Raw genomic sequence first — 26,050 nt, 5'->3', positions numbered from 1 at the left:
CTCCCCAAATGACTGCAACAGCCACAGCTGAGCTGATCCAAAGCCAGGAGCCAGGAGCTTCTTCCAGGTCTCCCACACAGGTGCAGGGGCCCAAGCACTTGAGCCATCTTCCAATGCTTTCCCAGGCCATAGCAGAGAGCTGGATCAGAAGTGGAGCAGCCAGGACTTGAACCGGCACCCATATGGGATGCTGCCACTGCAGGCAGCGGCTTTACCCACTATGCCACAGTGCTGGCCCCAACAGTTTAATAGCTATTATTCACAGAGTTTCCTTCTGAATTCAAGAAAAAAGATTTAAAACAAAATACATTTTTGGTGTGTTTGATATTCTCTTTATAGTTACCATTCCTTGTCTAGATTTGAGCTGCTGTCTTCTGTTTTCATTTTAGCCTAAATCACTTCCTTTCACTTTTTCTTGAATGCCACATATGCTAGTGATTAATTCTCTCATTTTTTTATTTGCCAATGCCTTATATTCTTCACTTTTTAAAAGTAGAGTTCTGGGGGGTGACTGATGCAGTAGCTAAGATACTGCTTGTGATGCCTGCATCTCTTATCAGAGTGCCTGGGTTCAAGTCCACTTCCAACTCCAGCACTCTTGCTAATGCACCCCCCGCCCCCAAGAAGTAGCAGCAGGTGATGCCCAAAGTAGCTGGGTCCCTACCACTCCTGTGAAAGGCCAAGATGAGCTTTGGGCTTCTGAGCCTGGCTCAGCTCTGGTTGTTGCAGGCATTTGGTGAATCAATCAGTGGAAGGAAGATTTATTTATTTGTTTGTCTCTCTCTCTCTGCCTTTCAAATAAATAATGAACAAATAAACACATTTGTTTTAAAAGAGTAGGGGTGGGCCAAGTCTTCTAGCACAGCATTTTCAATCATCATTTGTAATGTTTGTATTCCATATCAGAATGCCTAGAGTACTCTGTGTTTCTTTTCTTTTTTTCTTTTTTTTTTTTTGACAGGCAGAGTGGACAGTGAGAGAGAGAGACAGAGAGAAAGGTCTTCCTTTGCCGTTGGTTCACCCTCCAATGGCCGCCGCAGCTGGCGCGCTGCTGATCCATAGGCAGGAGCCAGGTACTTCTCCTGGTCTCCCATGGGGTGCAGGGCCCAAGGACTTGGGCCATCCTCCACTGCACTCCCTGGCCACAGCAGAGAGCTGGCCTGGAAGAGGGGCAACCAGGACAGAATCCGGTGCCCCAACCGGGACTAGAACCCGGTGTGCCGGTGCCACGAGGCGGAAGATTAGCCTAGTGAGCCGTGGCGCCGGCTCTGTGTTTCTGATCCAGCTTCTTGCTGTTGCATATGGGAGGCAGCAGATGAGGGTCCAAGTACTTGGGTTCCTGGCACCTACATAGGAGTTGTGGCTAAAGCTCCTGGCTCCTGGCTTTGGCCTGGCCCAGTCCTGGCTGTTGCAGGTATTAAGGAAAAGCACCAGGGGGTGGGTGGGGGTCTCTCTTTCTCCCCCTCTCCCACCCTCCCTCTCCATCACTGTCTTTCAAATAAAAAAATAAATCTCAAAAAAAAAATTACAAAAAAACCCCCCAGACATTTGGTGCAGTAGATAAGACATGACTCTGGATGCCCACATCTCGTATTGGAGTTCTTGGTTCAGGTACTTCCCGCTAATGTGTATTCTAGGAGGCAGTAGTTGATGGCTCTGTGACCCATGTGGGAGACCCAGAATGAATTCTGAGCTCAGCCTGGCTCAGCCACAACTGCTGCAGGCATTTCAGAATGAATCAGAGGATGAGATCTCCCTCTCTCCTTCTACACAATACATAACACTGTTAACAAAGGATAGGTCTGCTGGGTATCAGATTCTAGGTTAATGTGCACATAGAATGTCAGCAACACAAGCAGTGCTTAACCTGCTGTGCTACAGTGTCACTCCCCTAGTTACTATAGCTCTTGTCACGGTTATATCATTTCTCATTCCTTTAAATTTAAGATATTTTTGTCTTAATATTAAAAATACACTTATTGTAAGTAGCATATATTTGGGTCTTGCTTTTTGATCCACTCGGACAGTCTCTGCCTTTTAATTGGGTGCCTAGTTCAGTCATATGTAATGTAATTGTTGGCATGGCTGGATGCAGATTTATCATTTAGGAATTTTTCCCTGTATATTTGATGTGTTGTTTGATTCTCTCCTTTTTGATGATCTTTATAATTATTTTTGCATGAATCCAATCTAACTCATTTCAGTTATTAGCTATTACTCTTAATTGTATTATTTAGTGGTTCCTTTGGAAATTATATTGTATATCTTTCTTTTTTCAGTCTATATAAAAGTAATACCATATCACTTTACATAAAGAATAAAATCTATACAATAGTATACCTTAATTTGTTCCTTCTCAGACTTTATGTTATTTGCTTACACATTTTTATATGAGGGAACTTTAAAAAGTTCATGGAAAAATGGAAGAAAAATAAGTTTATTTTGGTGCTATAATGTATGCATATATACATATTTTATGTGTAACAAATATTTGCTATCATTGCCATTTCTTTCAACAATTATCTTTGGCAGATTTCTATAAGAAAAAGATATATGCACCCATACTACATTCATGGTATTCTTTTTTTTTTGTATAGATTTGGTAGATCTATTTGGTATCATCTTCCTTTTGCCTGAAAACTTTTCTTTGCATTTGTAATATAGGTCTTCTGTAGATTTTTCCCTTTAATAGCCCTATATTGTTTAATAATTAGATTCATTTAAAAGATATTTTCTTAGCAATTATTAAAGACCTAGTTTCACTGATGAATTCTAATAAACATTTAAAGACAAAATATGGGGTGGGAATTTGACTTAGAAGTTAAGACACTCCTTGGGATACCTCAATCCAATATTTGCATGCTTGTGTTCAAGTCCCAGCACCAGATCTGATTCCAGTTTCCTGCTAGTGTGCACACCAGGAGAGAGCTGGTGATGGCTCAGGTAGCTGGGCAGGTGCCACTCACCTGGGAGACACAGACTGAGTTCCTGGTTCCTGTCTTCGTCCTGGCCCAGCCCAGATTGTTGCAGGCACTTGGGAGACTGAACGGGAATGCCCTCACAGTCTCCCTGCCTTTAAAATAAAATAAATGAAATAAAAATTAAAATGTAGGATGCTCTCCATTTAAAATTTTTTAAAGAAAAATAATAGCACAATAAGATATTCTTTCAGAAAACAGAGAATCAAATGCTTTCCAACTCATTTTAAGAGACCAACATAAACCTAGTATCAAAACTAAATGTAATTTTCAGAAAAGAATCAGAAGTATAGCCTTAATTGATGTAGGTGGAATTATTATTTAGATTATAAAATCTAGGAATAACATAAAAATAAAATATGAACCAACAGATTTTTCTTCTCCTTCTCTTGTGTATTTCCTTTCCTAAAGGAATTTGTACTTCTCTGTCTTCATAATGGTAGTTATCAACATACTTCTAAGGATTCCCTGCAGTGTTTCTTGTGGTCTGGTCTGGTGATCAATTCCTTCAACTTTTGTTATGGAATATCTTTATTCTTCCCTCACTTCTGAAGAACAACTTTGTGCAGTATAGTATTCTTGGCTATCAATTTTTTAAAAAAATTTTCAAAGATTTACTTGAAAGGCAGAGTGACAGAGAGGGAGAGTCAGAGAGAGAGAGAGAGAGAGCTTCCAATGACTTGTTCACTCCTCAAATGGTTGCAACAGCCAGAGCTGGTCCAGGATGAAGCCAGGAGCTTAGAACTCGTATGTAGGCAACAGGGCCCCAAGTATTTGGGGCCATCTTCTATTGCTTTCCCAGGTGCATCAGCAGGGAGCTGGATCAGAAATGGAGCAGCCTGGACTAAACTCTAACACAGGATACCAGCACCACAGGAGGTGGCTTAACCTACTGAGCCACCATGCTGGACCCAGTAATTTTTCCTTTAGAATGTTGAATATTTCACTCCATTCTTTCTTGGTCTGTAAGGTTTTGTCAAGAAGTCTTGTCGGGCCGGTGCTGTGGTATAGTGGATAAAGCTGGCGCCTGTAGTGCCAGCATACCATATGGGCGCCAGTTTGAGTCCCAGCTGCTCCACTTCTGATCCAGCTCTCTGTTATGGCCTGGGAAAGCAGTAGAAGATGGCCCAAGTCCCCTGCATCTGCATGGGAAGACCTGAAATTAGCTCCTGGCTCCTGGCTTTGGATCGGCTCAGCTCTGGCTGTTGCGGCCATTTGGGGAGTGAACCCGTGGATGGAAGACCTCTCTCTCTCTGCCTCTGCCTCTCTGTAACTCTGCCTTTCAAATAAAGAAATAAATCTTTAAAAAAAATTGTGTCATTAATTTAACAAGAGTTCTCTTATAAATGACTTGATGCCTTTCTTTTGTTGTTTTTAGAATTTTTTTGACAGTTTTAGTTGAATATTTTAAATGTCCTTTGAACTTCCTGCATTTGGATATTCATATTTCTCCCCAAGTTTTCAGCAATCATTTGATTGAATATGCTTTCTATGGTTTTTCCCCTCTTCTGAAATAATCATAATGCAAATGTTTAATAGTGTCATGTAACTCTCACTTTTGTTTGCATATGATTGGATTATTTTTAAAGAAAAAAAAAACACTTTCTTTAACCTGAGAAAATCTTTAACTGTTCAGTTTTTCTACTAAGGCTCTCAAGTATACATATATTATTATTATTATTATTTGACAGAGTTAGTGAGAAAGAGAGACAGTGAGAAAGGTCTTTCTTCCGTTGGTTCACCCCCAATGGCTGCTACGGCTGGAGCTATGCCGATCTGAAGCCAGGAGGCAGGTGTTTCTCCTGGTCTCCCATGTGGGTGCAGGGCCCAAGCACTTGGGCCATCCTCCACTGCACTCCTGGGCCACGGCTGAGAGCTGGACTGGAAGAGAAGCAACCGAGACTAGAACCCAGCGCCCATATGGGATGCCGGTGCCGCAGGCAGAGGATTAACCAAGTGAGCCTTGGCGTTGGCCCTCAAGTATATTTTCTAAATTCCATTTTTTAAATTCTTTAGCACAAAAACTTGATTTTTTTTTAATTTATTTATTTGAAAGAGTTAGAGAGGTGGGGAAGACACAGAAAGAGAAAGATCTTCAATTCGCTAATTCACTCCCCAAATGGCTGCAACAGCCAGGGCTGAGCTAGGCCAAAGCCAGAAGCCAGGAGCTCCATCCAGGTCTCCAATGTGGGTGGCAGAGGCCTAAGCCCTTAAGCCATCCTCTTCTGCCTTTCTCAGGCCATTAGCAGGGAGCTGGATCAGAAGGGGAGCAGCCAGGACACAAACCAGTGCCCATTGGTATGTTGGCATTACAGGGACTGTACCTACTAATCTACAGCACTGGCCCCACATTTCTGTATCTTGCTAAATTGCTCATTCATGAATTGTCTTCCTAATTACATTGTGATTGACTTCATCACAGTGAATTCCATTAAAATCATTATTTTGAGATGTCAGGCAATTAATTGATTTCTATTTTTATAGACTGTTGCTAGATTTATTGTCTCTTCGGAGGTACAGGGTACCTATTTTAAAATGCCTTGTCCCCCCTATACATTGATTTTTGTGCACCTGGTGCGCCATTTGTTTCTACCAACTTTGTAAGGTGGCTTTTGCAGAAAAAGGGTCTTCTGCAAGTCAAGTGTACTAATATGTTGGCTGGATGTGCTGTTGTTGACTTTGGTTCCGAGCACTTTTTTGTAGTAAGCAAGTAGTTGTTTCAGATGTAATCAATGGTAGCAGTGTCTACAGGTGTCTTAATGGCCTAGGCCTTAGGGAATTGCATAGAGTTGGGATTCAGGTCTTCCAGATCAGATAGGATCACTGGGAACTCTGGGTTTGCAGTGCCATTGTAGAATAACATGCCTGTCAGTTTTCTTCCACGAGTCATTTTAGTGCATGGTTTGTGTTGTGGGCCCAGGTGGGTGCACTGTAGTGTGCCCAGTATTGGTGTGCAGTGTCTCAGTGCCTGAGGGCTATATAGGTCACGTCACAGGGCATTCAGGGGCTAATCTACTCAGGATGCCTGCCCAGCTGCTTCTTGGGGCTGAGTGCGCAGGGTTGATCCTCAGGGCCTCAGTGTGCCCAGCTTCTGAGAGCAGACTGTTCAACTGGTTTTTATGGCCACATAAGGTGGACAGAGCTCCATGTTTGGTCAAGGAATGTACTAACCGCTTGCTTCCTAGTGGTGATGGTACATATGTGGGCCCACCTGGCTGCTTCCCAGAGTAAAAGATGCATGGATAGGGCCCCTGAATGTCTTCAGAGCCGTGGGAAGGTGGGCTGGATCACCTTGGATTCGCAGGGCTGAGATGGCAGAGCTACTGACAGCTGCTGCCTGCTCCCAGTTGGGCCAGGTCTCAAGGCTGCTGTGCTGCTGTGTCTCTGCTCTCCTTTTGTAGTCCTGTGCCCCATTTCTTGCCCCACTCTCCAGGAAGTTTTTTTCCTGTGTTGTTAGAGCTTGAGGGTAGAGGTTTTTTTTTTTGTCATCTGGCTAACGCAGCTTGAGGCTAGCATGCAGGTAGCTGACTTGGCACTTAGAACTGGACTTAATTTTTTGTTTCCCCCAAGGGAGTAGCACCCTTCTCCATGCTGTGCTTCTTGGAATTGGGGGAGGGATGTTGCAGTCAACTCTTTCGATCTCCATCTGACAGCAATGCTTCACCCACTTAGTCTTTCTGTCCAATCATATTAACTGCACAAACCTCAGCCTTCTAAGCCTAAATTCTTATACCTAAAAAAATTGAAGGCTTAGAATTGCACTTCCATAAGCAACAAACATCCAATTTCAGGTATAGAACCATGTTTAAAACCAGAATATCCGCAAACTGATGAAACCTTTACTTAATATATACTAAATCGATCTTCTGTATATAATTAAAAATGAATTTTTTTTTTTTTTTTTGACAGGCAGAGTGGATAGTGAGAAAGAGAGACAGAGAGAAAGGTCTTCCTTTTTGCCGTTGGTTCACCCTCCAATGGCCGCTGTGGCCGGTGCATCACGCTGATCCAAAGCCAGGAGCCAGGTGCTTCTGGTCTCCCATGCTGGTGCAGGCCCCAAGGACTTGGGCCATCCTCCACTGCCTTCCCGGGCCATAACAGAGAGCTGGCCTGGAAGAGGGGCAACCGGGATAGAATCCGGCGCCCCAACCGGGACTAGAACCTGGTGTGCTGGCGCTGCAAGGTGGAGGATTAGCCTGTTAAGCCACGGCGCCGGCCAAAAATGAATCTTGATGTGAATGTAATGGGAGAGGGAGCGGGAGATGGGAGGGTTGCAGGTGGGAGGGAAGTTATGGGCGGGGGGGAAAGGCCATTGTAATCCATAAACTGTACTTTGGAAATTTATATTTACTGAATAAAAGTTAAAAAAAACCAGAATATCTTCTTAGGTGAATCTGGCATAATATCCAAAGAATTTTATTTTTCCATGATAATCTCCAAACATCACTAACCCCCATCTAAGAATAAGTAACTTCTTAATAAATCATAACTTTTTATCAAGAAAAATTGACTGCTTGAAAATTATGCTCCTAAGATCATTTTCCCTGACTAAAACAAGAGCTTCTTCCAGGTTTCCCATGCAGGTGCAGGGGCCCAAGGACTTTGGCCTTTCTCCACTGCTTTTCCAGGCCATAGCAGAGAGCTGGATCAGAAGTGGAGCAGCCGGGACTTGAACTGGCACCCATATGGGATGCCACTATTGCAGGTGGCAGCTTTACCCGCTACACCACGGCACTGGTGCCTAGATGTTATTCTTCACTAGTTGTATTTTAATATTAAATGCAATACAAAGGATCTTCAAAAAGTTCATGGGAAACACGTCATAGAAAAAAGTTTTTGCACTAATCTTTTAATTTTTGACAGGCAGAGTGGACAGTGAGAGAGAGAGAGAGACAGAGAGGAAGGTCTTCTTCCTTTGCCATTGGTTCGCCATCCAATGGCCGCTGCGGCCGGCGCATAGTGCTGATCCGAAGCCAGGAGCCAGGTGCTTCTCCTGGTCTCCCATGCGGGTGCAGGGCCCAAGCACTTGGGTCATCCTCCACTGCCCTCTTGGGCCACAGCAGAGAGCTGGCCTGGAAGAGGGGCAACCGGGACAGAATCCGGCACCCCGACCGGGACTAGAACCTCGTGTACCGGCGCCGCAAGGTGGAGGATTAGCCTGTTGAGCCACGGCACTGGCCTGCACTAATCTTTTAATTCTACCTCTCGTGAACTTTCTGGAGTACTCTTGTATTTTAGAATCTAAAATTTGCTTAATTTAATGAAGGATAAATTGCTCTCCTAGTTTGAAACCAACATTATGGTGAATTGTCCAGTAGTATTGTCAATGCCACACATTTAAAAAGTATTTTACATGGCTTGCATTCTTAGCATTGAAACACACAATTATTAAACAGTATACTGTCTATTAAATCTTTGGGATAAATTTTTTTTTTTTACCAGTTACGTCACAACACTGGTCCCTAAAATTTCTTGTTCTAAATAACTTTTTTCAGGTAATGTGCAAGTAGTCTTATGCAGAAATGGGAAAGGTTTTTGTCTAACCAAAGAACATACTACGCGAAACATAAATGAAAGAAGAAGAGTACTTCAGAATGGAGCAGTAATTAGCTCAAATGAACCATACGGGCTCCTAGAAGGGGAAACAGAAATCACACGAGGACTTGGATTTCATGGAAATCTCAGACTGAAAAAATTCGTTATCCCAGCTCCTCAAACTACTTCTGTCCCCATTGATGACTTATGTCAATTCCTTATCTTAGCTACTAATGGACTTTGGGAAGTTCTGGACAAAAAGGAAGTCATTGCACTGACAATAACAACGTTCCAGATATATAAAGAAACATACTATTCTACCAAGCAAAACAAACCTCTAGCATCCAATACATCTCTGCTTCTTCCAATCAGTGTACCAAGCATCAATAAGTCAGAAAGTCACATCAATGTGCTGTTTAAGTGTAAGTCTGAATCTAAAGAATACATGTCAACTACAAATTCAAGTAATTTGTTGGGTTCAAAATATTCAGAAAATTTTTATAACCCTGAAAATGTTCAAATATTTCCACCTGAAATGACTAATCATGAACCCTGCAGTGAGAAAGACTGTACAGATGGTGGTAACACAAGTGAAAAAGAACTATGCACTAAGAGTTTCTATGAAAGTGCAGCTGAGTATGTTAGCCATAAACTTGTAAATGCTGCTTTAACTGCTGGTTCCAGAGACAACATTACAGTTATGGTAATATTTCTCAATGGAATTAATGATCAGTTTCTGACATAAAGAAGTTCCAATTATCCAGAGCACCAAAATATAATGCCAGACACTTCTTCAATGAGCCAAATATTGGGAAACTCCATTAATACCATGCAAATAATTGTTAAGAACACAGTAAAGAAAATATAAAAGCAAAGTTTAGGTTATATAGTATCATTTGTATATGTTCACTGCTTTAAAATCAAAAAAGAAAAAAACCACTACTTGCTTTTTATACCACTTTATTCCAACCTGAGCACCTCAATATAAAACTAAACACTGGTGAACTGTTTTCCTTACTAATTCTGAATTACTGTAATGTACAAGTTCTGCTAGCAGTTCAACACTTAAATAGATTAAATCATCTGACACATGGTAGATTTCATATAATGAAAATACCTAAAATAATTAGTGCAATATACTGAACCGATCAAAATAAAATGAACTTTGGAAAACAAGGCTGTAAGATTGTTACTACCATTGCAATACTTATGTTACAAATTACAGGAATATTGTTTATTATGGTTCTTCCCATGTAAGAACAACTGAAACCCCTTCATTTCAAAGGGGGAAGAGAAGTTAATTAGATGTTTTAGTAACTGTACATTTTGTATACTTTAAGCAACTCTTAAATATTACAGAAAAGTAATAAACATACGGAGACTACAATGCAGTACCCTATTTACAGTACAGCTGAAGATCAAATTTAAAATAATCAAGTTTAAATGTACATAATTGTTAGTGCATTGACTGTATTATGTTCAAAGGGAACAAAGGCTCCCTCCTTGCCCCCAAACAAGACCTATGTAATAGCCAGCAGTGATTAAATAGAAATCACAGATACCTGGTTTCACATATATATTTTTTTCTTGAAGAGCTCACATGTCTGAAGGGGAACACTATTCACTAAGTGGCATTTATCAGTTATCATATCCCTAAAATATGATGGGGTTACATTTGAATTTTTTACCCATTTAAAAAGTAACAGGACTGGTTATAATTTAGATGTCACTAATGCTCATCTTCCCCCAGTCCTCTGGAGGTTTTTCTTGTGGTTAATTTATTAAAATGTGCACATGTACTTTAAGTACAGATACCAAGAAAAATTGCTATTTGTCTGAATACTGTATCTAAGCATAAATATGCTCAGAATCTCCTAAAAATGTTTTCTGAAAAGCCCAAATAAATTCCAAGTCCTTTTCATAGATGACTACTGTGTTAGTTTGGAGAAAACTGGCTCATTAACTGAGGGTCCAGATAGTCATTGGTCTCTATTTCTAGTGATGAGAAATGATTATTACCCTTAACCTTCCAATGAAACAAGTGTACACACAGTACTCACTTTCCCTTTCTATTGCTGAAACATTAGTCAGAGGGACACATGCATGTTATTAAAAATTAAGTTCAAAAACACTTAAAATAATTCTGTATTAGAAACCTGACTCTATCGTAAGTCTCTTCTTTTTGGAAGTCATACTGGGCCGGTTAAATGCTCCAATTCCACTGTTATTTACATTTAGGAAGCAGAAGAATTTTCCAGCTAGTTCAAACTGGAGGTTTAGTTACTACAACACTGACTCCTGGTTGGTTGTGTAGGTTCAGTGAGGTCTACTCCTCTTCCTCTAGCAGAATTTCCTCCTGGATTCTGTGGTTCATTCTTTGGCAACTTTTTAGCTATGAAATAAATTTTCAAAATAAACAAAATTAGAACATTCATATTAAAACACACAGATCCTAAACATGACTACAGCTATATATAATTCTTTACATAGATTCATGTAAATGTCAGAAAAGCTTTAACTTATTTCATAATTATTAATACTTTTAATATTTAAAGATTATCTCCAGCCATTGTGTATAAAGCTCATGTAAAAATGTTTTCTGGACTGGCAACATTTTGAACAAATCAGGATATAAATAAATTTCATTATCACCACCACTACCCTAACACACTTTTTCCTCTACTTATAACCTAATTACCACTCAGAATGACAGATTATATATATCGCATTTTCTTATCAATTTCCATGGCCTCTTCTCTTTCCTTCAGTCAGATTTTCTCCACTTATGGGCTGATAAAGAATCTTAGTATGTTAGTGCCTAACACGTAAATGGCTTGACCCTGAAGTCTCTGTCTCTAAAAACTAGCTCTCAATTCTGTTTTCGTCAGATTTCTTTAGCTTTTCAGAATTGGACAAAACCCCTTAAAAACAGCAGTTACTCTGCTAAATTCTATAAAAGCTAATGGCTGTTAATTTATCCACCAGATGATGTCTGTCTCAATCCCCCAAGATTTTGTATGTGTTGGATTTACTGTTTGAGAAAGAGTAATATTAAATATGCTTAAGTGTACTGACTGTAATAAAGGTAACCGGACACACTAGTCTCTATCAATCTCGGGGATGGCCTATTATAAGACTAACTTTACCATAGTCCTAACTCAGGTTACTCAGAAGTTGAATGTGCTGCACTTCAAATCACAAAACACTTAGCTATATTTTGGATCTTTTATTTGTTCTACGTTTTCCAATCAGCATTAATCATCTGCGGAATTCTGATTTTGGACCAGGTACCGGGTACAAGAACTAGGAGAATCGAAGTTTGGGAAGAAAGCCTGTGCTTTGGTCACTACTTTAGGAATGGCAGCCTACATGGTAATATGGAAAAATTTCCAGTTAACACATACCCTTGATGAACGGTGAACACTCATAACAGGGACATTTGATCGGCTAGCATTATGAATTACATTATATTTAATACAAACTTAGATTTTCATTCATTTCTCCCTTTGGCATATTTCTCTATGGGCTTCCTTTCTAAAAGATTTATTTATGTGAAAGACAGGGAGAAAAAGAGGAAGTTATCAAGATCTTCACATGCTGGTTCACCCCCAGATGGCAGCAATGGCCCAGTAAGTCTTGTGTGGATGTATTTTCTTCTTTTTTTAAGATTTATTTTATTTACTTGAAAAGCACAGTTACATACAGCAAGGGTGAGAGAGAAACTGGTGGTGGGATGGGGGAGACAGAGAAATATATCTTCCATTTGCTGGTGCACTCCCCACATGGCTGCAACAGCCAGGGCTGGGCCAGGTCAAAGCCAGGAGGCAGGAGTTTCTTCCAGGTCTCCCACATGAGTACAGGGGTCCAGGGACTTGGGCTACCTTCTGCTGTTTTCCTAAGCACATTGGCAGGAAGTTGGATCGAAGTGGAGCAGCTGGGACTCAGACTAGTGCCCACATGGGATGCTGGCATTGCAGTTGACAGCTTTATCCGCTATGCCAACACAGGACCCCTCTAAAATTACATCTGAGTGAGGTTAGAAGGGCGAAGGAAAAAAATTGGAATGCACACCTTTTTAGTCCCTGAATTGGTTAAGAATGGTGTGATTTAAGTTATTGATATTGTGAAGGAAACAGGACAGCCACAATTCCACTTACACTTAGGATTTCTTTCAGGAAACACTGCAGTTTAAGGAAAAAAAAAAAAAAAAAAAACAAAAAACTAATCTGTAGGCTAATTTCTGCCTAGAAAGTGACCTTATCAGCACATTTGAATTAAAGACAGAAATTAAAATACTGAAAAAGAAATCAAATTATGTCTAAATATTACATTAATAGTTTTGAGTGTATCTTCCTTTTATAGTAGTCTCCCCTTACTTGCAGTTTGTTAGCCATAATTCCATAATGTGTAGACAATCACAGACAAAAATATTAAATTGAAAAATCCAAAGATATAATTCATAAGTTGAAATTCACATGTCCTTCCTGAATAGTGTGATGAAAGCTGGCATGATCTTATCATGTCTGCGTGGGATGTGAAATCCCCTTTGTCTAAAGGCCCCACGTTATATACCACCTGCCCACTAGTCACTCAGTCACTGTCTCTGTAAAGATTGAGTGTCCTGGGGTTGGTACTCTGACGTAGCAGGTTAAGCTGTCTGCAGCACCAACACCCCATATGGAAGTTGGCTCAAATCCTGGCTGCTCCACTTCCCACCAAGTTCCTTGCTGAAAAGACAATTGAAAATTACCCAAATGCTTGGGGCCCTGCAACCACGTGGAAGACCAGAGTGAGCCTCATTGGCCACTGCAGCCATTTGATGGAAGATCTCTCTCTGTCTCTCCCTCTAACTCTGCCTTTCAAATAAATAAATCTTCAAACAAACAAACAAAAAACTGAATCGGCCTTGTAGTGTTGGTCATCAATTAATCCTCACCTTACTTAATGCCTGGAAGCACAATGATGATACTGGCAATTTGGATGTGCCAGAAAAGCTACATAGTGCTTCCTTTAAGTGAAAAGATAAAAGTTCTCAACTTTTTAAGGAAGAAAAAAAATTTGGTGCTGAGATTTTTAGTAAAAATAAATCTACGAAACTGTGATGAAGGAAAAGGAAATTCAATAGTAGTTACATTGCTGCAGCTCAAAAGGCAAAAATTAGATGGAAATAGTCAGGCACTACTTTGGTTTCAAGCATCCATTGGGGGTCCTGAAATATATCTCATAAAGAGATACCAGGGCACTACTGCAACAGAAAACCACACACTTATGCAAATTTCTCAGTGAAACCTTTGGAAAAACTGCTTGAATTATCAAGTCAAAACTCAGGCTTAACTCATCTGGAAGAAACTTCCCTAAACTGATAGTACTGCAATTTCATAGGTAATAGTATTTCAAATTTAAAAATTCAAAAAAGCATTACTTGGTTAAAGAGACTCAGAAAAGTAGTACAATCATAAGAAAAAAAGTCAAGAATTTTTTTAAATGGAGATAGTCAAATCAACGTTCCCTACTTTTTTGGCCTATATAATTTGAAGACATTATTAATCTCACCTATTGCCATGAATATTTCATTTACATTCATCGATGTTTTAGCTGATGTCTCCATGAATAATAAACTGTTGTCATCTGCATATGACTGTGCTTCCTGTTCGTAGAAAAGAGACAAATCTTTTGGAAATATTTTTTCACAACACACATTTTTCATGAACTTTCTGAAGACCAATTGTATGCATGATTTCAAAGTTTTTTTGCACCAAAATAAACTTACCTTTAATTCTGTTTTCCACAAACCTTTTGTTACTAAGCCCACTTTATTTTTGTTATAAAAAAGATGCCTTTTTGTTACTACTGAACCTTGATTAACTATAAACAACTGCATAATAAGTGATCACAAAGGAAGAGCACTGTATAAGGTAACTGTAATGGAATATATCCTCTCTTGCCTGAACTTCTTACACAATCCCTTGCTTCATTTGGTTTTACATTAAATCTGCTTTGACATAATGAGTCCCAGAGGGGGTAAAATTATCCTTCTAAATATAAAAACCACCTCCATATTTAATGCTGAATGGCTTCTACAGCAACATAATTTTGAATATCTCACAAATCCTTCCTTTGAGAATTATATTACTGTCCCGTATTTTTGTAATGTTTCAGTTTACCATATACAATTACCTTTGATCCTCACAGCTGTTGTGAGGAGCAACCAATTATCTTTCCCATTTGACAAAGAAACAAGTGAGTTCCTTTGAACCATGACAGGGCCATTTATAGCTATAATTTAAGTGCTCTCCCTACCAGTTTATGCTGGAGAGCTAACTGTCTTGGGGAATATAATAGATAATATAATACCTTACATGGTTGTCTCAAGAATTAAGTGAAATGTAATCTACTCAGCTTAATACCTGATGGTGCAAGAAATAGTTTTCTTTCAGTTTATGTATTCAATCTATCACATATTCAATTAAGAAAATGATGCCATCACTAACATTATACACCTAATGGCCATAGCCAAACTGCAAAAAGAGCAGGAGTTCAGGAAGTTTTAAGTCTAACTAAAGATTTGCTTTGTTTTTAAATGATTGCAGGATGGATATTTTTCCTAGTGGTTAAGATGCTGGTTAGGATGCCTGCATCCCGTGAGAGGCAGGGGTGATGGCTCAAGTAGTTTGGTTTCTGCATTCATGTGCTTGACCTGGCTCCTGGATTCAGCTGGGCTTAAACCTGGGCTGTTGCAGGCATTTGAGTAGTAATCTGTGGATGGGAATCTTCTGTCAAGACATTTTAAAAAAACAGAAAAGCAAAAATGAGAAACATCTCACCAGTCCTATTTTACAGCAGGGAACATTCTAGATTAGCTACTGTAGATGACATAAGATAACAAAGCAGATTGTTGAGATTTTATTTTTGAATGTCCTTTTAAGAACAGTCACCTGAGTGTGTTTAGTATGTATGTATGTATATACTAGGGGGCTTCAAAGAGTTTCTAGAAGCCATGTTTTATGGAAAACTTATGCATGGATTTCAAGGGTTTTCGCACAAAAATGAACTATTTTATTTGTTCATAAACTTTTAAAGCACCCTAAGTATGTGGGCACACCTCTGAGTTGATACATACTGGGAGATGAGTAAATGCTTGGGAAGTATACTAGTTCTCAAGTATGTGTGGGAGGTAGAGGACAATCATGTTTGCTTTTATATACTTTACTCTGAATAATTATTTCTTTAATTGTCAAGGTCAAGAAAATCTGAATCAATTTATACATCGCTACTGATATTCACAAAAATTGAGTGCCTTCAAGTCAACATTTACTTACCTGGAAATCTACCGCTCTTTTATTTGCTAGGTCAGCCTTGTTTCCTGATAATGCTATTACAATGTTAGGACTTGCTTGCCTCTGAAGCTCTTTAACCCAGTTTTTTGCTCTAGCAAAGGACTCCTGTTAAACAAAGAAACAGTTATTTGGCACAGGATCAAAAAAATGGTTAGCAAACATCTTTGTGAGATAAGGTTTGAAAAACTGTCCGATGTGTGACTCTGGGACAGACAATCTCTTAGGATCACTGTGTAGTTTGAGATACTTTCAGCTTAAAGAAATTTTTTTAAAAGTTTTTTTTTTTTTTTTTTTTTTTTTGATAGGCAGAGTGCACATTGAGAGAGAGAGAGACAGAAAGGTCTTCCTTTTCTGTTGGTTCACCCCACAGTGGCCGCGGCCGGCACACCGCGCTGATCTGAAGCCAGGAGCCAGGTGCCTCTCCTGGTCTCCCATGTGGGTGCAGGGCTACCCACTGTTTTTATTTATGGATTACAGCATGACATTTCACTACATGTATAAACGTGTACTGCTGGAGGGAATGTAAATCAGTACAGACACTATGGAAAACAATATGATTTCTTAAAAACTAGAAATGCAATCAATCAAGGTGTCCATCATCAGATAAACAGATAAAGAAAATGTGGAATATACACATTATTCAGTCATAGAAAGACTGAAATCCTGTGATCTGCAGCAGAATGGATGGAAGTGGAGGACATATCAGGTTTGTAAATCAGGGGCTGGTATTGTGGAGCAGTAAGCTGGTCTGCTGCCAGCACTGGCATCCCATATGGCTCCAATTCAAGTCCCGGCTGCTCTACTTCCAATCCCGCTCTCTGCCAATGGACTAGGAAGGAAGCGGAGGACAGCCCAAGTGCCTGGGCCCCTGCACCTATGTGGGAGACTCAGAGGAAGCTCCTGTCTCCTGATCGGCCCAGCTCCAGCCACTGTGACCATTTAGGAAGTGAACTAGTGGATGGAAGACCTCTCTCTGTCTCTCCCTCTCAAATAAGTAAATAAATATTAAAAAAAAAAAAAGCAGTATCAGACATACACAAGTATATCAGAGCTTTCAAAAACAAGCAATCTGAATTTGGAAAGGTGATTTATAACAGAGGCTGGGAAAGGTTGGGGGGATAGAAATTCGGAAATTGGGTACCAACTTGGAGTGTGTTGGAAGGAATAAGTTCCTAGTGTTACATAGCATAGTGGGGAGATTATAGTTCAAAATAACCTCTACTATATTTCTATGAATAAATAGAAAAAAGTTCTAAACCTTCATGTTATTTTAAAAAAATGATTAATTCACAAAAGCTTTGGCAGAAAGCTCTTCACTGGCTATCAAAAAATAAAGGCATTTCAAAATATTTTCTCTAATCAAAATTCTGAATAACAAAAAGTACCAATAGTTTCACCATACAATGCCCCTGTACCCACCTCATTTGTAATGTCGTAGACAACGATGGCTGCTTGTGCTCCTCTGTAGTACATTGGTGCTAGGCTATGGTATCGCTCTTGACCAGCTGTATCCCAGATTTCAAACTTTACTGTTGTGTCATCAAGACACACAGTTTGGGTTAGAAAAGCAGCTGAAAGAGAAAATGCCTATAATAAGTTAATCATCCCCCTCCAAATGTTTTCATATCTGGAAACGTGGAAAATCGATATATTACATACTCACACAGTTAACAGTGGTTTAAATATTTGCAAAATCTGTGATTCAATGCTAGGTACATATAAGACGCTGGTAAGTGACATCACAAATTGAAAGTTTTTCCTCCACATTTTAAAGTCTGTTACAGTATTAATTAAATTTAAGATCACATTTCTGGGGCCAGTGCTGTTGCACAGCGGGTTAACGCCCTGGCCTGAAGCACTGGCATCCCATGTGGGTGCCAGTTTGAGACCTGGCTGCCCCACTTTCGATACAGCTCTCTGCTATGGCCTGGTAAAGCAGTAGGGGATGGCCCGGGTTTTTGGGCCCCTGCACCCTCGTGGGGGTCTCAGAGGAAACTCCTGGCTCCTGGCTTTAGATCAGTGCAGCTCCGGCCATTGTGGCCAACTGCGGAGTGAATCACGGAATGGACGACCTCTGCCTCTCCTCTCTGTGTAATTCTGACTTGCAAATAAATAAATAAATCTAAAAAAAAAAAAAATCACATTTCTAAATTACTTTACATTTTAAGAAATGGGTATACTACTAGTCGCCAAACAATTCATGGAAAATATTTACTATGAAAACCCTGGGGCCAGCATTGTGGTCTAAAGGGTTAAGCTGTCACCCCATATGGGCACCAGTTCACTTCCCATCCAGCTCCCTGCCTGGTGCACCTGGGAAAGCAGAGAAGATGGCCGAAATCCACGGGCCCCTGCCTTCAGCTTTGCTTAGCCCTGGCTGTTGTGGCCATTTGGGGAGTGAACCAACAGATGGAAAACCTACCTTTCTCTCTCTCCTGCTCTAACTCTGCCTTTCAAATATAATTTTCTTTTAAAGAAAAGAATATTGTGCATGAATTTCAAACTTTTTTATACCAAAATAAGCTCATCTTGTTTTCCATTCCATGCTTTCTTAAGTTTCTTTACATAGTTACCTTTGAAAGTGGGGGAAAATACATCATCAACCCTCCACATTCTTAAGCCCTGCATTGGTGGATTCAATCAATCATAGATAAAAAATACACGTATCTAAAAAACCAGATAGTTATAGACCCCCCTCCCACCATTATTACTGCCTAAAAAAAAGTATAACTATTTACATCATCTTAGATATTACAAAGTAAGCTGGAGATGATGTGTGCTGGTTATATGCAAATACAAAGCCATTCTATAGAAAAGACCTGAGCCTCTACAGATTTTGGTATCCTTATAGGTCCTGGAACGATACTTCATGGACACCAAGGGATGGCTGTTTACTTACAATCACCATCTGTACTGGTGGCACTATAACCTGTTTCATTTTCCTGGTTTTTTTATTTGCACACTCTAGTGATTTAGTCCCATTCCACTGCCACCAAAAACACTTTAATTTTGGTAGTGATTATTACCTGACCTAGATTTAATTTATTAAACAGTTTCAATATCTACTCCTACTACTTTCATTCTTTGTATTAACAATTTTTTGGAGTTGTGTTTTTCCTTTATTCTAATTTTAACATTAAGAAAGTACCACTAAAATATGATACTTTATTGTTAAAACAAAAAGATCCACAAACAGCCAGTTTTAGCAGCTTGCTGGATGACAAGTCACATCACCTTGCAATTTGTTTCTTCCTATAACATCTGATATGCTCTTCTGTTTTACTTTTGGTTCAGGGTGAAATAATCAAACCCTTTTCACACACCTGCCACGGACTCAATAATATTTTCTAATACCATCATATCATGCAAGAAAATTATGATCCATTTCTCTACACTGAGTGTAGTGATGCCAATCTTTTGACATTAGACAAATATGTTGAATAAGCCACATCTAATTAAACACAACTTTTATATTAGACATAACATTTATTCTCCATGCCACTTTTAGTGGGTCTTCTGGTTTCCATTGTTAGTAACAGCAACCATAACCTGAATTTCACAAACATTGGCACTGGAAATGTTTTTTCAGCTAGATCCTAACTCATAAGTAAATAGTAATGTTTTAAATATAAATGCTAATTAAGTTCAAACTCCTTATATTGAGCAAAATTAACATTAAATCTTTCACTTTATACAAAATCTTGCATTTATGTTAGTGGATTCCCAAAAAGTACTGCATCACTCTTTCCCTGTCATGAAGGTTTTCCTTTTCAAACATAAAACTTTTACAGTATGCTTTTTTCATGAAATGGAAAAGATGGATCATAAAATAAGACTTTTCAAGTACGCCTGTGATGTATGCTCACAGAAAAGTTGAATTAAATTTTCATTCAGCCTGCTTTCTGTTGGATATACTTTGACTACAAAGTACATTAGGAGTATGGGGCCGGCACTGTGGCACAGCGGGTTAATGCCCTGGCCTGAAGTGCTGGCATCCCATATGGGCACCGGTTCGAGACCCGGCTGCTCCTCTTCCAATCCTGCTCTCTGCTATGGCCTGCAAAAGCAGAAGAAGATGGCCCAAGTCTTTGGGCCCTGGTACCCGCGGGGGAGACCCGGAAGAAGCTCCTGGCACCTGGCTTCGGGTCGCTGCGGCCAACTGGAGAGTGAACAAGCGGATGGAAGACCTCTCTCTCTCTGCCTCTCCTCTCTCTGTGTAACTCTTTCAAATAAATAAATATTTTTAAAAAACCCAAAACAACAACAAAAAAGTACATTAGGAGTAAAAACATTCATTTGTACTTCCATTTATCAACTCTGAAGGAAGCGTGGTCTGATTCTAAAGCCAGTTACTGATAGAAATTTTTTCATAACTGCATGTACAAAAAGGCAAATAAAAGAAAAAAAAGTCAAATAAAATACAAGCAAAGAAATTTCAACAAATACATTAAAAGAACAATAGCCAATTACAGACTTTCAGAAACACATTATTATACTATCATTCTAAAAAACAAACTTTTATTTAAATAAATTATGAGTATTTGAATTGACATCCATACCTAATAAACACATAAGAATCTTCCTTAAAATTTAGCAAATGTACCATCCTTAAGCCGGAAATCAGCAATTATTCTTAATAGCAAAGCTTTGAAGTAATTTCTTTTAATGTGAGAACAAAGCTAGAATGTCTATCAATACCATAATTAAGTAACATTTCATATCTATATTGTAAGTAATATATTAGTGTAAAGATACTATTTGAAAGAAACAAGACCATCATAAAAACCCAAAGGCATCAGCTAAAAGATAATAATGTTCTTTCATTCAGCTAGAACACGCTGAAGTTAATAGCCTTATAGTAACACACTGCCAATAACCAGGTGAAAACATGTTATAAGCAGAATGATTCCAATCAGATTACCAAAGAAAGTAATTCCTTCCTAAACTCTGCTTAGAAACCTCTCTCCTACCCTAGTTAACTCTTAACTCCATACTCCCAGAGATCCCTAATGTTTCACTGGTTTATGTATCTTTTTCATCTACGTTGGGAGGTTCCTTGAGAAATAACTATTAGCTCTTCCACTGTACCCACCAACTAATAAAAATCCCAATCCATACAGATGTTTGAAGTTAACAAAAGATGTGGAACTATTCATGGATATTTTTAGATACTATGTGAACAAGGAGATACTTGGCAAATGAGAAAAAAATGTTGCAAAAGGCCTCTCTAAAAGTTATTATAGAGCTTGAGCATCTTAATATGAAAACACAAAATCTTAAGTGCTCCAAAATTGAAACTTTTTGAGGTGCTGATATAATGCTCCCATGTGGGAAATTCTAAACCAGGAAACTATTTCATGTACAAATCAAAAACACTTCTAAAATTACCTTCAGGCTACATGTGTAAGGTGTACATGAAACATAAATGAATTGTCATCCCCAAAATATCTCATTATGTACATGCAAATATTCCAAAATCTGGAAAAAAAAAACAAAAAACAAAACCACAACATAAAAAGTATTTCTGGTGACAAACATTCTGGATAAGGGATACTCGATCTGTATAACTGAACACAATCTCAAATAAAAACACCACCAACATAGGTTGTTTAATTTGCTAACATTGTATTATTGTTCATGTGATACAGTAAACAAAGTTAAACTGTGAGGAGGAGAAAAAGATCAGTATTAATGGCCCGAAGAGCACATTTTTTATGTCAATTGAGAGTTGCAGTGTCACAAGGACAAAAATATTATTGGAACAGGATAGCCCAGTATTTTAACAAACTGATAATGTGTAACATACTCCAAAGCTTTCATGATGCCAAAGTTATCAAGTTTCAAGTATTACTAGTGTTCACTTTTATCTCTACAAATAATTGAACTATAACTGACATTTAAGTGATGCCTTAAAATCAATGTTCAGTGCTCCTAAAAATGCATTACTATAAATTTATTGTTATAAAAGCAAATGCTGCCGAAGTGCAAGCTACTACACATCAATGTTGTAGCAACATTAACCAACCACAAACTTACCTGAATCTGCAAAACCACTTTATTTTATCCAAAACGTCTATTTTCTGGCTAAGAACCATCACTTAGACCTCTTCATTTTCTCTTCACTTCCATCACCAGCACTAGCAGTTGGTTTTCTTTTCGGGCCCATATTTCACAAAGAAACAGCTTTTATCACTTGGAGAGTTACTGCGTACGCGACGACAAGTAGAGAAAAACAAAGCTGTGTTGAGATGCGGGTGCTGGCCTGTCTGATAGGCTTCCTCTTTGAGCTACATAATCGGCTCCTATGGGCAAGCCTGGCAGCAAGGACTAACATTTCACCCTCAGCAAAACTACAAATTACTTTATCACAGACCTTGGGGTCAGTTAATAGCTGAAACTACACAATTCTGCAAATATCAAAGGCCTTCAATGTGTAATAAATAATGAGACACTGCCAACACACTGAGCAAAGGAAAGAATATCCAAATCAACGGTATTAAGACAAAGATTAATAAATAAAAAATAAAGTGAAACCTATGACCAGTTAGCCTATTACCAAAATGATTCTACGTAAGTAAAACAGAAGAAAAAATAGAAAAACACAAAACCCAATACCAACCCCAAATTAATATTTATCAAATTTGCCAGGAAAGAATTACCTTACTATAACTGATCAAAAAATCCCACAAAACGCTACCAGGTTTGACTACATAAGAATTTGAGGCTTTGGGTTTGCAAAGCACAAACCATACATGCAAAACACAAGGGAAAACACATTAGAAAAATTTTGACAAAGGATGCTAGGGATTAGTAATTTCAATATGTAGAAAACTCTTAAAAATCTTGGACAAATCTTTAAAAGCTTCCATCATAAATGCATAAAGACAATTCAGGAAACGAGTAACAGAAAAGTAGTCAGCATCACTATAATAAAAAAAAAAAATACCCACACAGCAAAAAATAGTTATCACTTAACTTAGCAAAATGAATAAAGAAAAAAATGGCAAAAAAACCAGGCCCTGGAGCTGGCGATGGTACAGTGGGTTAAGCCACTGACTGCCATGCTGGCATCACTTTATGGGAATACCAGTTCAAATCTTGGCTGCTCTGCTTCTGATCCAGCTTCCTACTAATGTGCCTAGGAAAGCAGTGAAGATAGCACAAGTGCTTGGGCCTCTGCCACTCAGTGGATGTGGCAGGAAATACAACCATGTAATCAAGGAAGAACGGCATTTCAATTAAGAAAGAAAGAATAAAAAGCAAGGATAAAGTGCAAAGCATATACACTAAGAATAAATCCGAATAGAAAATACCCTAAAAGCCTAACAACAAAATATTTACTACAGAGATTATATATAAAAAGAATGATCTTCCCAAAAGTAAATCCATCTCGGGGGCAACCTAAAAATACTAATTATATAGGATTCATTCTTAAAAATCAGTGAGCAACTGATAAAAATTTGGTATCTATGTAAAGAACTCCTACAGTTCAGGAACTACCAAAAATCTTGATTAGAAAAGATACTGAAACAGTCAAGAAACAGATGAGAAGATGTTCAACATCAGTATCATTAGAGAAAAGAAAATGAAAACCTATCAGTATCATTTTACTGCCATGAAGAATGACTATTACCAAAACAGGAGAAAATGAGAAATTGGAACCTCTGTATAGCTGCTATGGCACAATATGGAGATTTCTCAGAAATATTTTAAATAGGGAGTGTAGGGGAGGAAGTGTCACTATGTTCCTAAATCTGTATATGTGGAATATATGAAACTTTTTTTTTTTTTTTTTGACAGGCAGAGTGGACAGTGAGAGAGAGAGACAGAAAGGTCTTCCTTTGCCGTTGGTTCAGCCCCAGATGGCCGCTGCGGCCAGCGCACCGCGCTGATCCGAAGCCAGGAGCCAGGTGCTTCTCCTGGTCTCCCATGGGGTGCAGGGCCCAAGCACTTGGGCCATCCTCCACTGCACTCCCCGGCCATAGCAGAGAGCTGGCCTGGAAGAGGGGCAACCGGGACAGAATCCGGCGCCCCAACCAGGACTAGAACCTGGTGTGCCAGCGCCGCAAGGTGGAGGATTAGCCTGTTGAGCCACGGCGCAGGCCTGAAACTTCTATAACTTAAATAAAATTAAATACTATAAATAGAATTACTATATGACCCAGCAATTACACTTCTGAGAATGTAGTCCAAAGAACTGAAAGCAGAGACTCAAATAGTGGTTTTTTTTTTTGATAGGCAGAGTGGATAGTGAGAGAGAGAGACAGAGAGAAAGGTCTTCCTTTTTGCTGTTGGTTCACCCTCCAATGGCCGCTGTGGCCGGCACATCATGCCGATCCGAAGCCAAGAGCCAGGTGCTTCTCCTGGTCTCCCATGCGGGTGCAGGGCCCAAGGACTTGGGCCATCCTCCACTGCCTTCCTGGGCCATAGCAGAGAGCTGGCCTGGAAGAGGGGCAACTGGGATAGAATCCGGCACCCTGACCGGGACTAGAACCCGGTGTGCTGGCGCCGCAAGGTGGAGGATTAGCCTGTTAAGCCACAGCGCCGGCCTCAAATAGTATTTGTAACCAAAGTTCACAGCAGCTTTGCTCAGAATAAAGGTGGAAGCAACCCCAGTGTCTAACAATGGGTAAATAAAATGTAGTAAGAGTACGCATGTGTGATGGAACATTATTCAACCCTAAAAAAAAAAAATTCTGACTCACATGATACAACAAGGATGAACCCTGAGGGAATTATACTGAAAGAAATAAGCCTCTCAGAAAAGGACAAGCACTCTTGATTCTATTTACAAGATACCTAAAGTCATCATCAGAGACAGAAAGTAGCATTATGGTTATTGCCAGTGATGGGGTTAGAGGAAAAATAATTTTTAAATAATTGGAGAAGACAAATAGTTCTGGATGGCTATACACCAATGTGAAAGTATTTAATACCATTGAACTGTAAATGGCTAATATGGTAAACATTTGTGCTGTGTGTACCTTACAAAAATTAAAGAAAAAAAAAAAAAAGCAATGAGCAACTTCTAAAGGTAAGAACTGCCAAATTACACTCTTGGAAACTACAGAGGGAACAGTCTACATGAAAAATAAAGAACCAGTTTTTCTCCAACACTGTCCAGGAAAAAGGGTATTATTTTAAAAAATTCATGCAATTTTCCCCAGAAATATTATAGCTTGAAAGTGTCATAACCAATTCTCCCAAAGGATTCATTAACCAGGAAGGACATAAGCTAGTCAACATGTCACCAGCTGAATATTATCAAACTAGGTATTACTCATGATACATTGCTTTAAAATTACTCTTAAACGTTTGCTTAGTATTGTTAATGCCCAATTCTGATGACCCTAACAAGGGTTAGGAAAACTTTTTTTTGCCTACAGCTATTTGGATATTTATAACACCATTTTTGTGGGCCATACAAAATTACCAATTTAAAAATTAGCCTGCTATAGATTTACTGAATTTTGAGTCCTGCCTGCAGTTGCCTTGGCAGGGCCAGACCAAATGACTGTGGGACTTATAAGACATTCTCCACCCCTGCCTTAGAATGAACTGGTAAAACCAGTACTTGAACCTTGAGAACTAAGAGCCCATAGTTACCTCACCAAAGGGCACAATACTCATGAAGTCTTTGCTCACCAGACTGATTTAACAGTGGAAGATGGCCCGGGACCCCACACTCATGTGGGAGACACAGAAGAAGCTCTAGGCTCCTGGCTTCAGATTGGCAGAGCTCCAGCCATTGCAGCCAATTGGGGAGTGAACCAGCAGATGGAAGACCTCTCTCTCTGCCTCTCCTCTCTCTGTAATTCTGACTTGCAAATAAATAAATAAATCTTTAAAAAAAAAAATGAGAGAATGGGAAAAGGCTGCAGCAAGCTAGTTATCAAAGGCTCTCAAATATATATATATATATTTTTTTTTCTGGCCAGGCAGTATTAGACAATGAGAGAGACAGAGAGTTCTAGACAGTGAGAGAGAGACAGAGAGAAAGGTCTTCCTTCCTTCCATTGGTTCACTCCCCTAATGACCGCTATGGCTGTCACCGTGCCAATGCAAAGCCAGAAGCCAGGTACCTCCTCCTGGTGTCCCATGTGGGTGCAGGGGTCCAAGCACTTGGACCATCCTCCGCTGCCCTCCTGGGCCACAGCAGAGAGCTGGACTGGAAGAGGAGCAACCAGGACTAGTACCAGG

The 26,050-nt window shown here is 39.3% G+C and overlaps 2 protein-coding genes across 2 annotated transcripts in view; one reads left to right on the top strand and one right to left on the bottom strand.

Annotated features, from left to right (window-relative positions):
* Nucleotides 1–9,258, top strand: part of PP2D1 (protein phosphatase 2C like domain containing 1) — a 28,531-nt gene extending 19,273 nt beyond the window's left edge. The window contains exon 3 of the mRNA XM_062182426.1: nucleotides 8,474–9,258. Coding sequence (XP_062038410.1) covers nucleotides 8,474–9,258 — 785 coding nt within the window. The remainder of the gene's footprint in view (nucleotides 1–8,473) is intronic.
* Nucleotides 9,259–9,439: 181 nt separating this feature from the next.
* RAB5A (RAB5A, member RAS oncogene family) overlaps nucleotides 9,440–26,050 on the bottom strand; it is a 33,192-nt gene continuing 16,581 nt past the window's right edge. Inside the window, exons 3-6 of the mRNA XM_062215184.1 lie at nucleotides 17,270–17,421; nucleotides 15,833–15,955; nucleotides 14,067–14,160; nucleotides 9,440–10,905 (exon numbers count right to left, since the gene is read on the bottom strand). Of these exons, the coding sequence (XP_062071168.1) occupies nucleotides 10,790–10,905; nucleotides 14,067–14,160; nucleotides 15,833–15,955; nucleotides 17,270–17,421 (485 nt within the window). The 3' untranslated portion in view covers nucleotides 9,440–10,789. The remainder of the gene's footprint in view (nucleotides 10,906–14,066; nucleotides 14,161–15,832; nucleotides 15,956–17,269; nucleotides 17,422–26,050) is intronic.

Source organism: Lepus europaeus, chromosome 2 (assembly GCF_033115175.1).
Source record: "Lepus europaeus isolate LE1 chromosome 2, mLepTim1.pri, whole genome shotgun sequence".
NCBI classification, from domain to species: Eukaryota; Metazoa; Chordata; class Mammalia; order Lagomorpha; family Leporidae; genus Lepus; species Lepus europaeus.
Note: the sequence above shows the minus strand (reverse complement) of the source record. Positions and strands in the feature narration are given on the sequence as shown.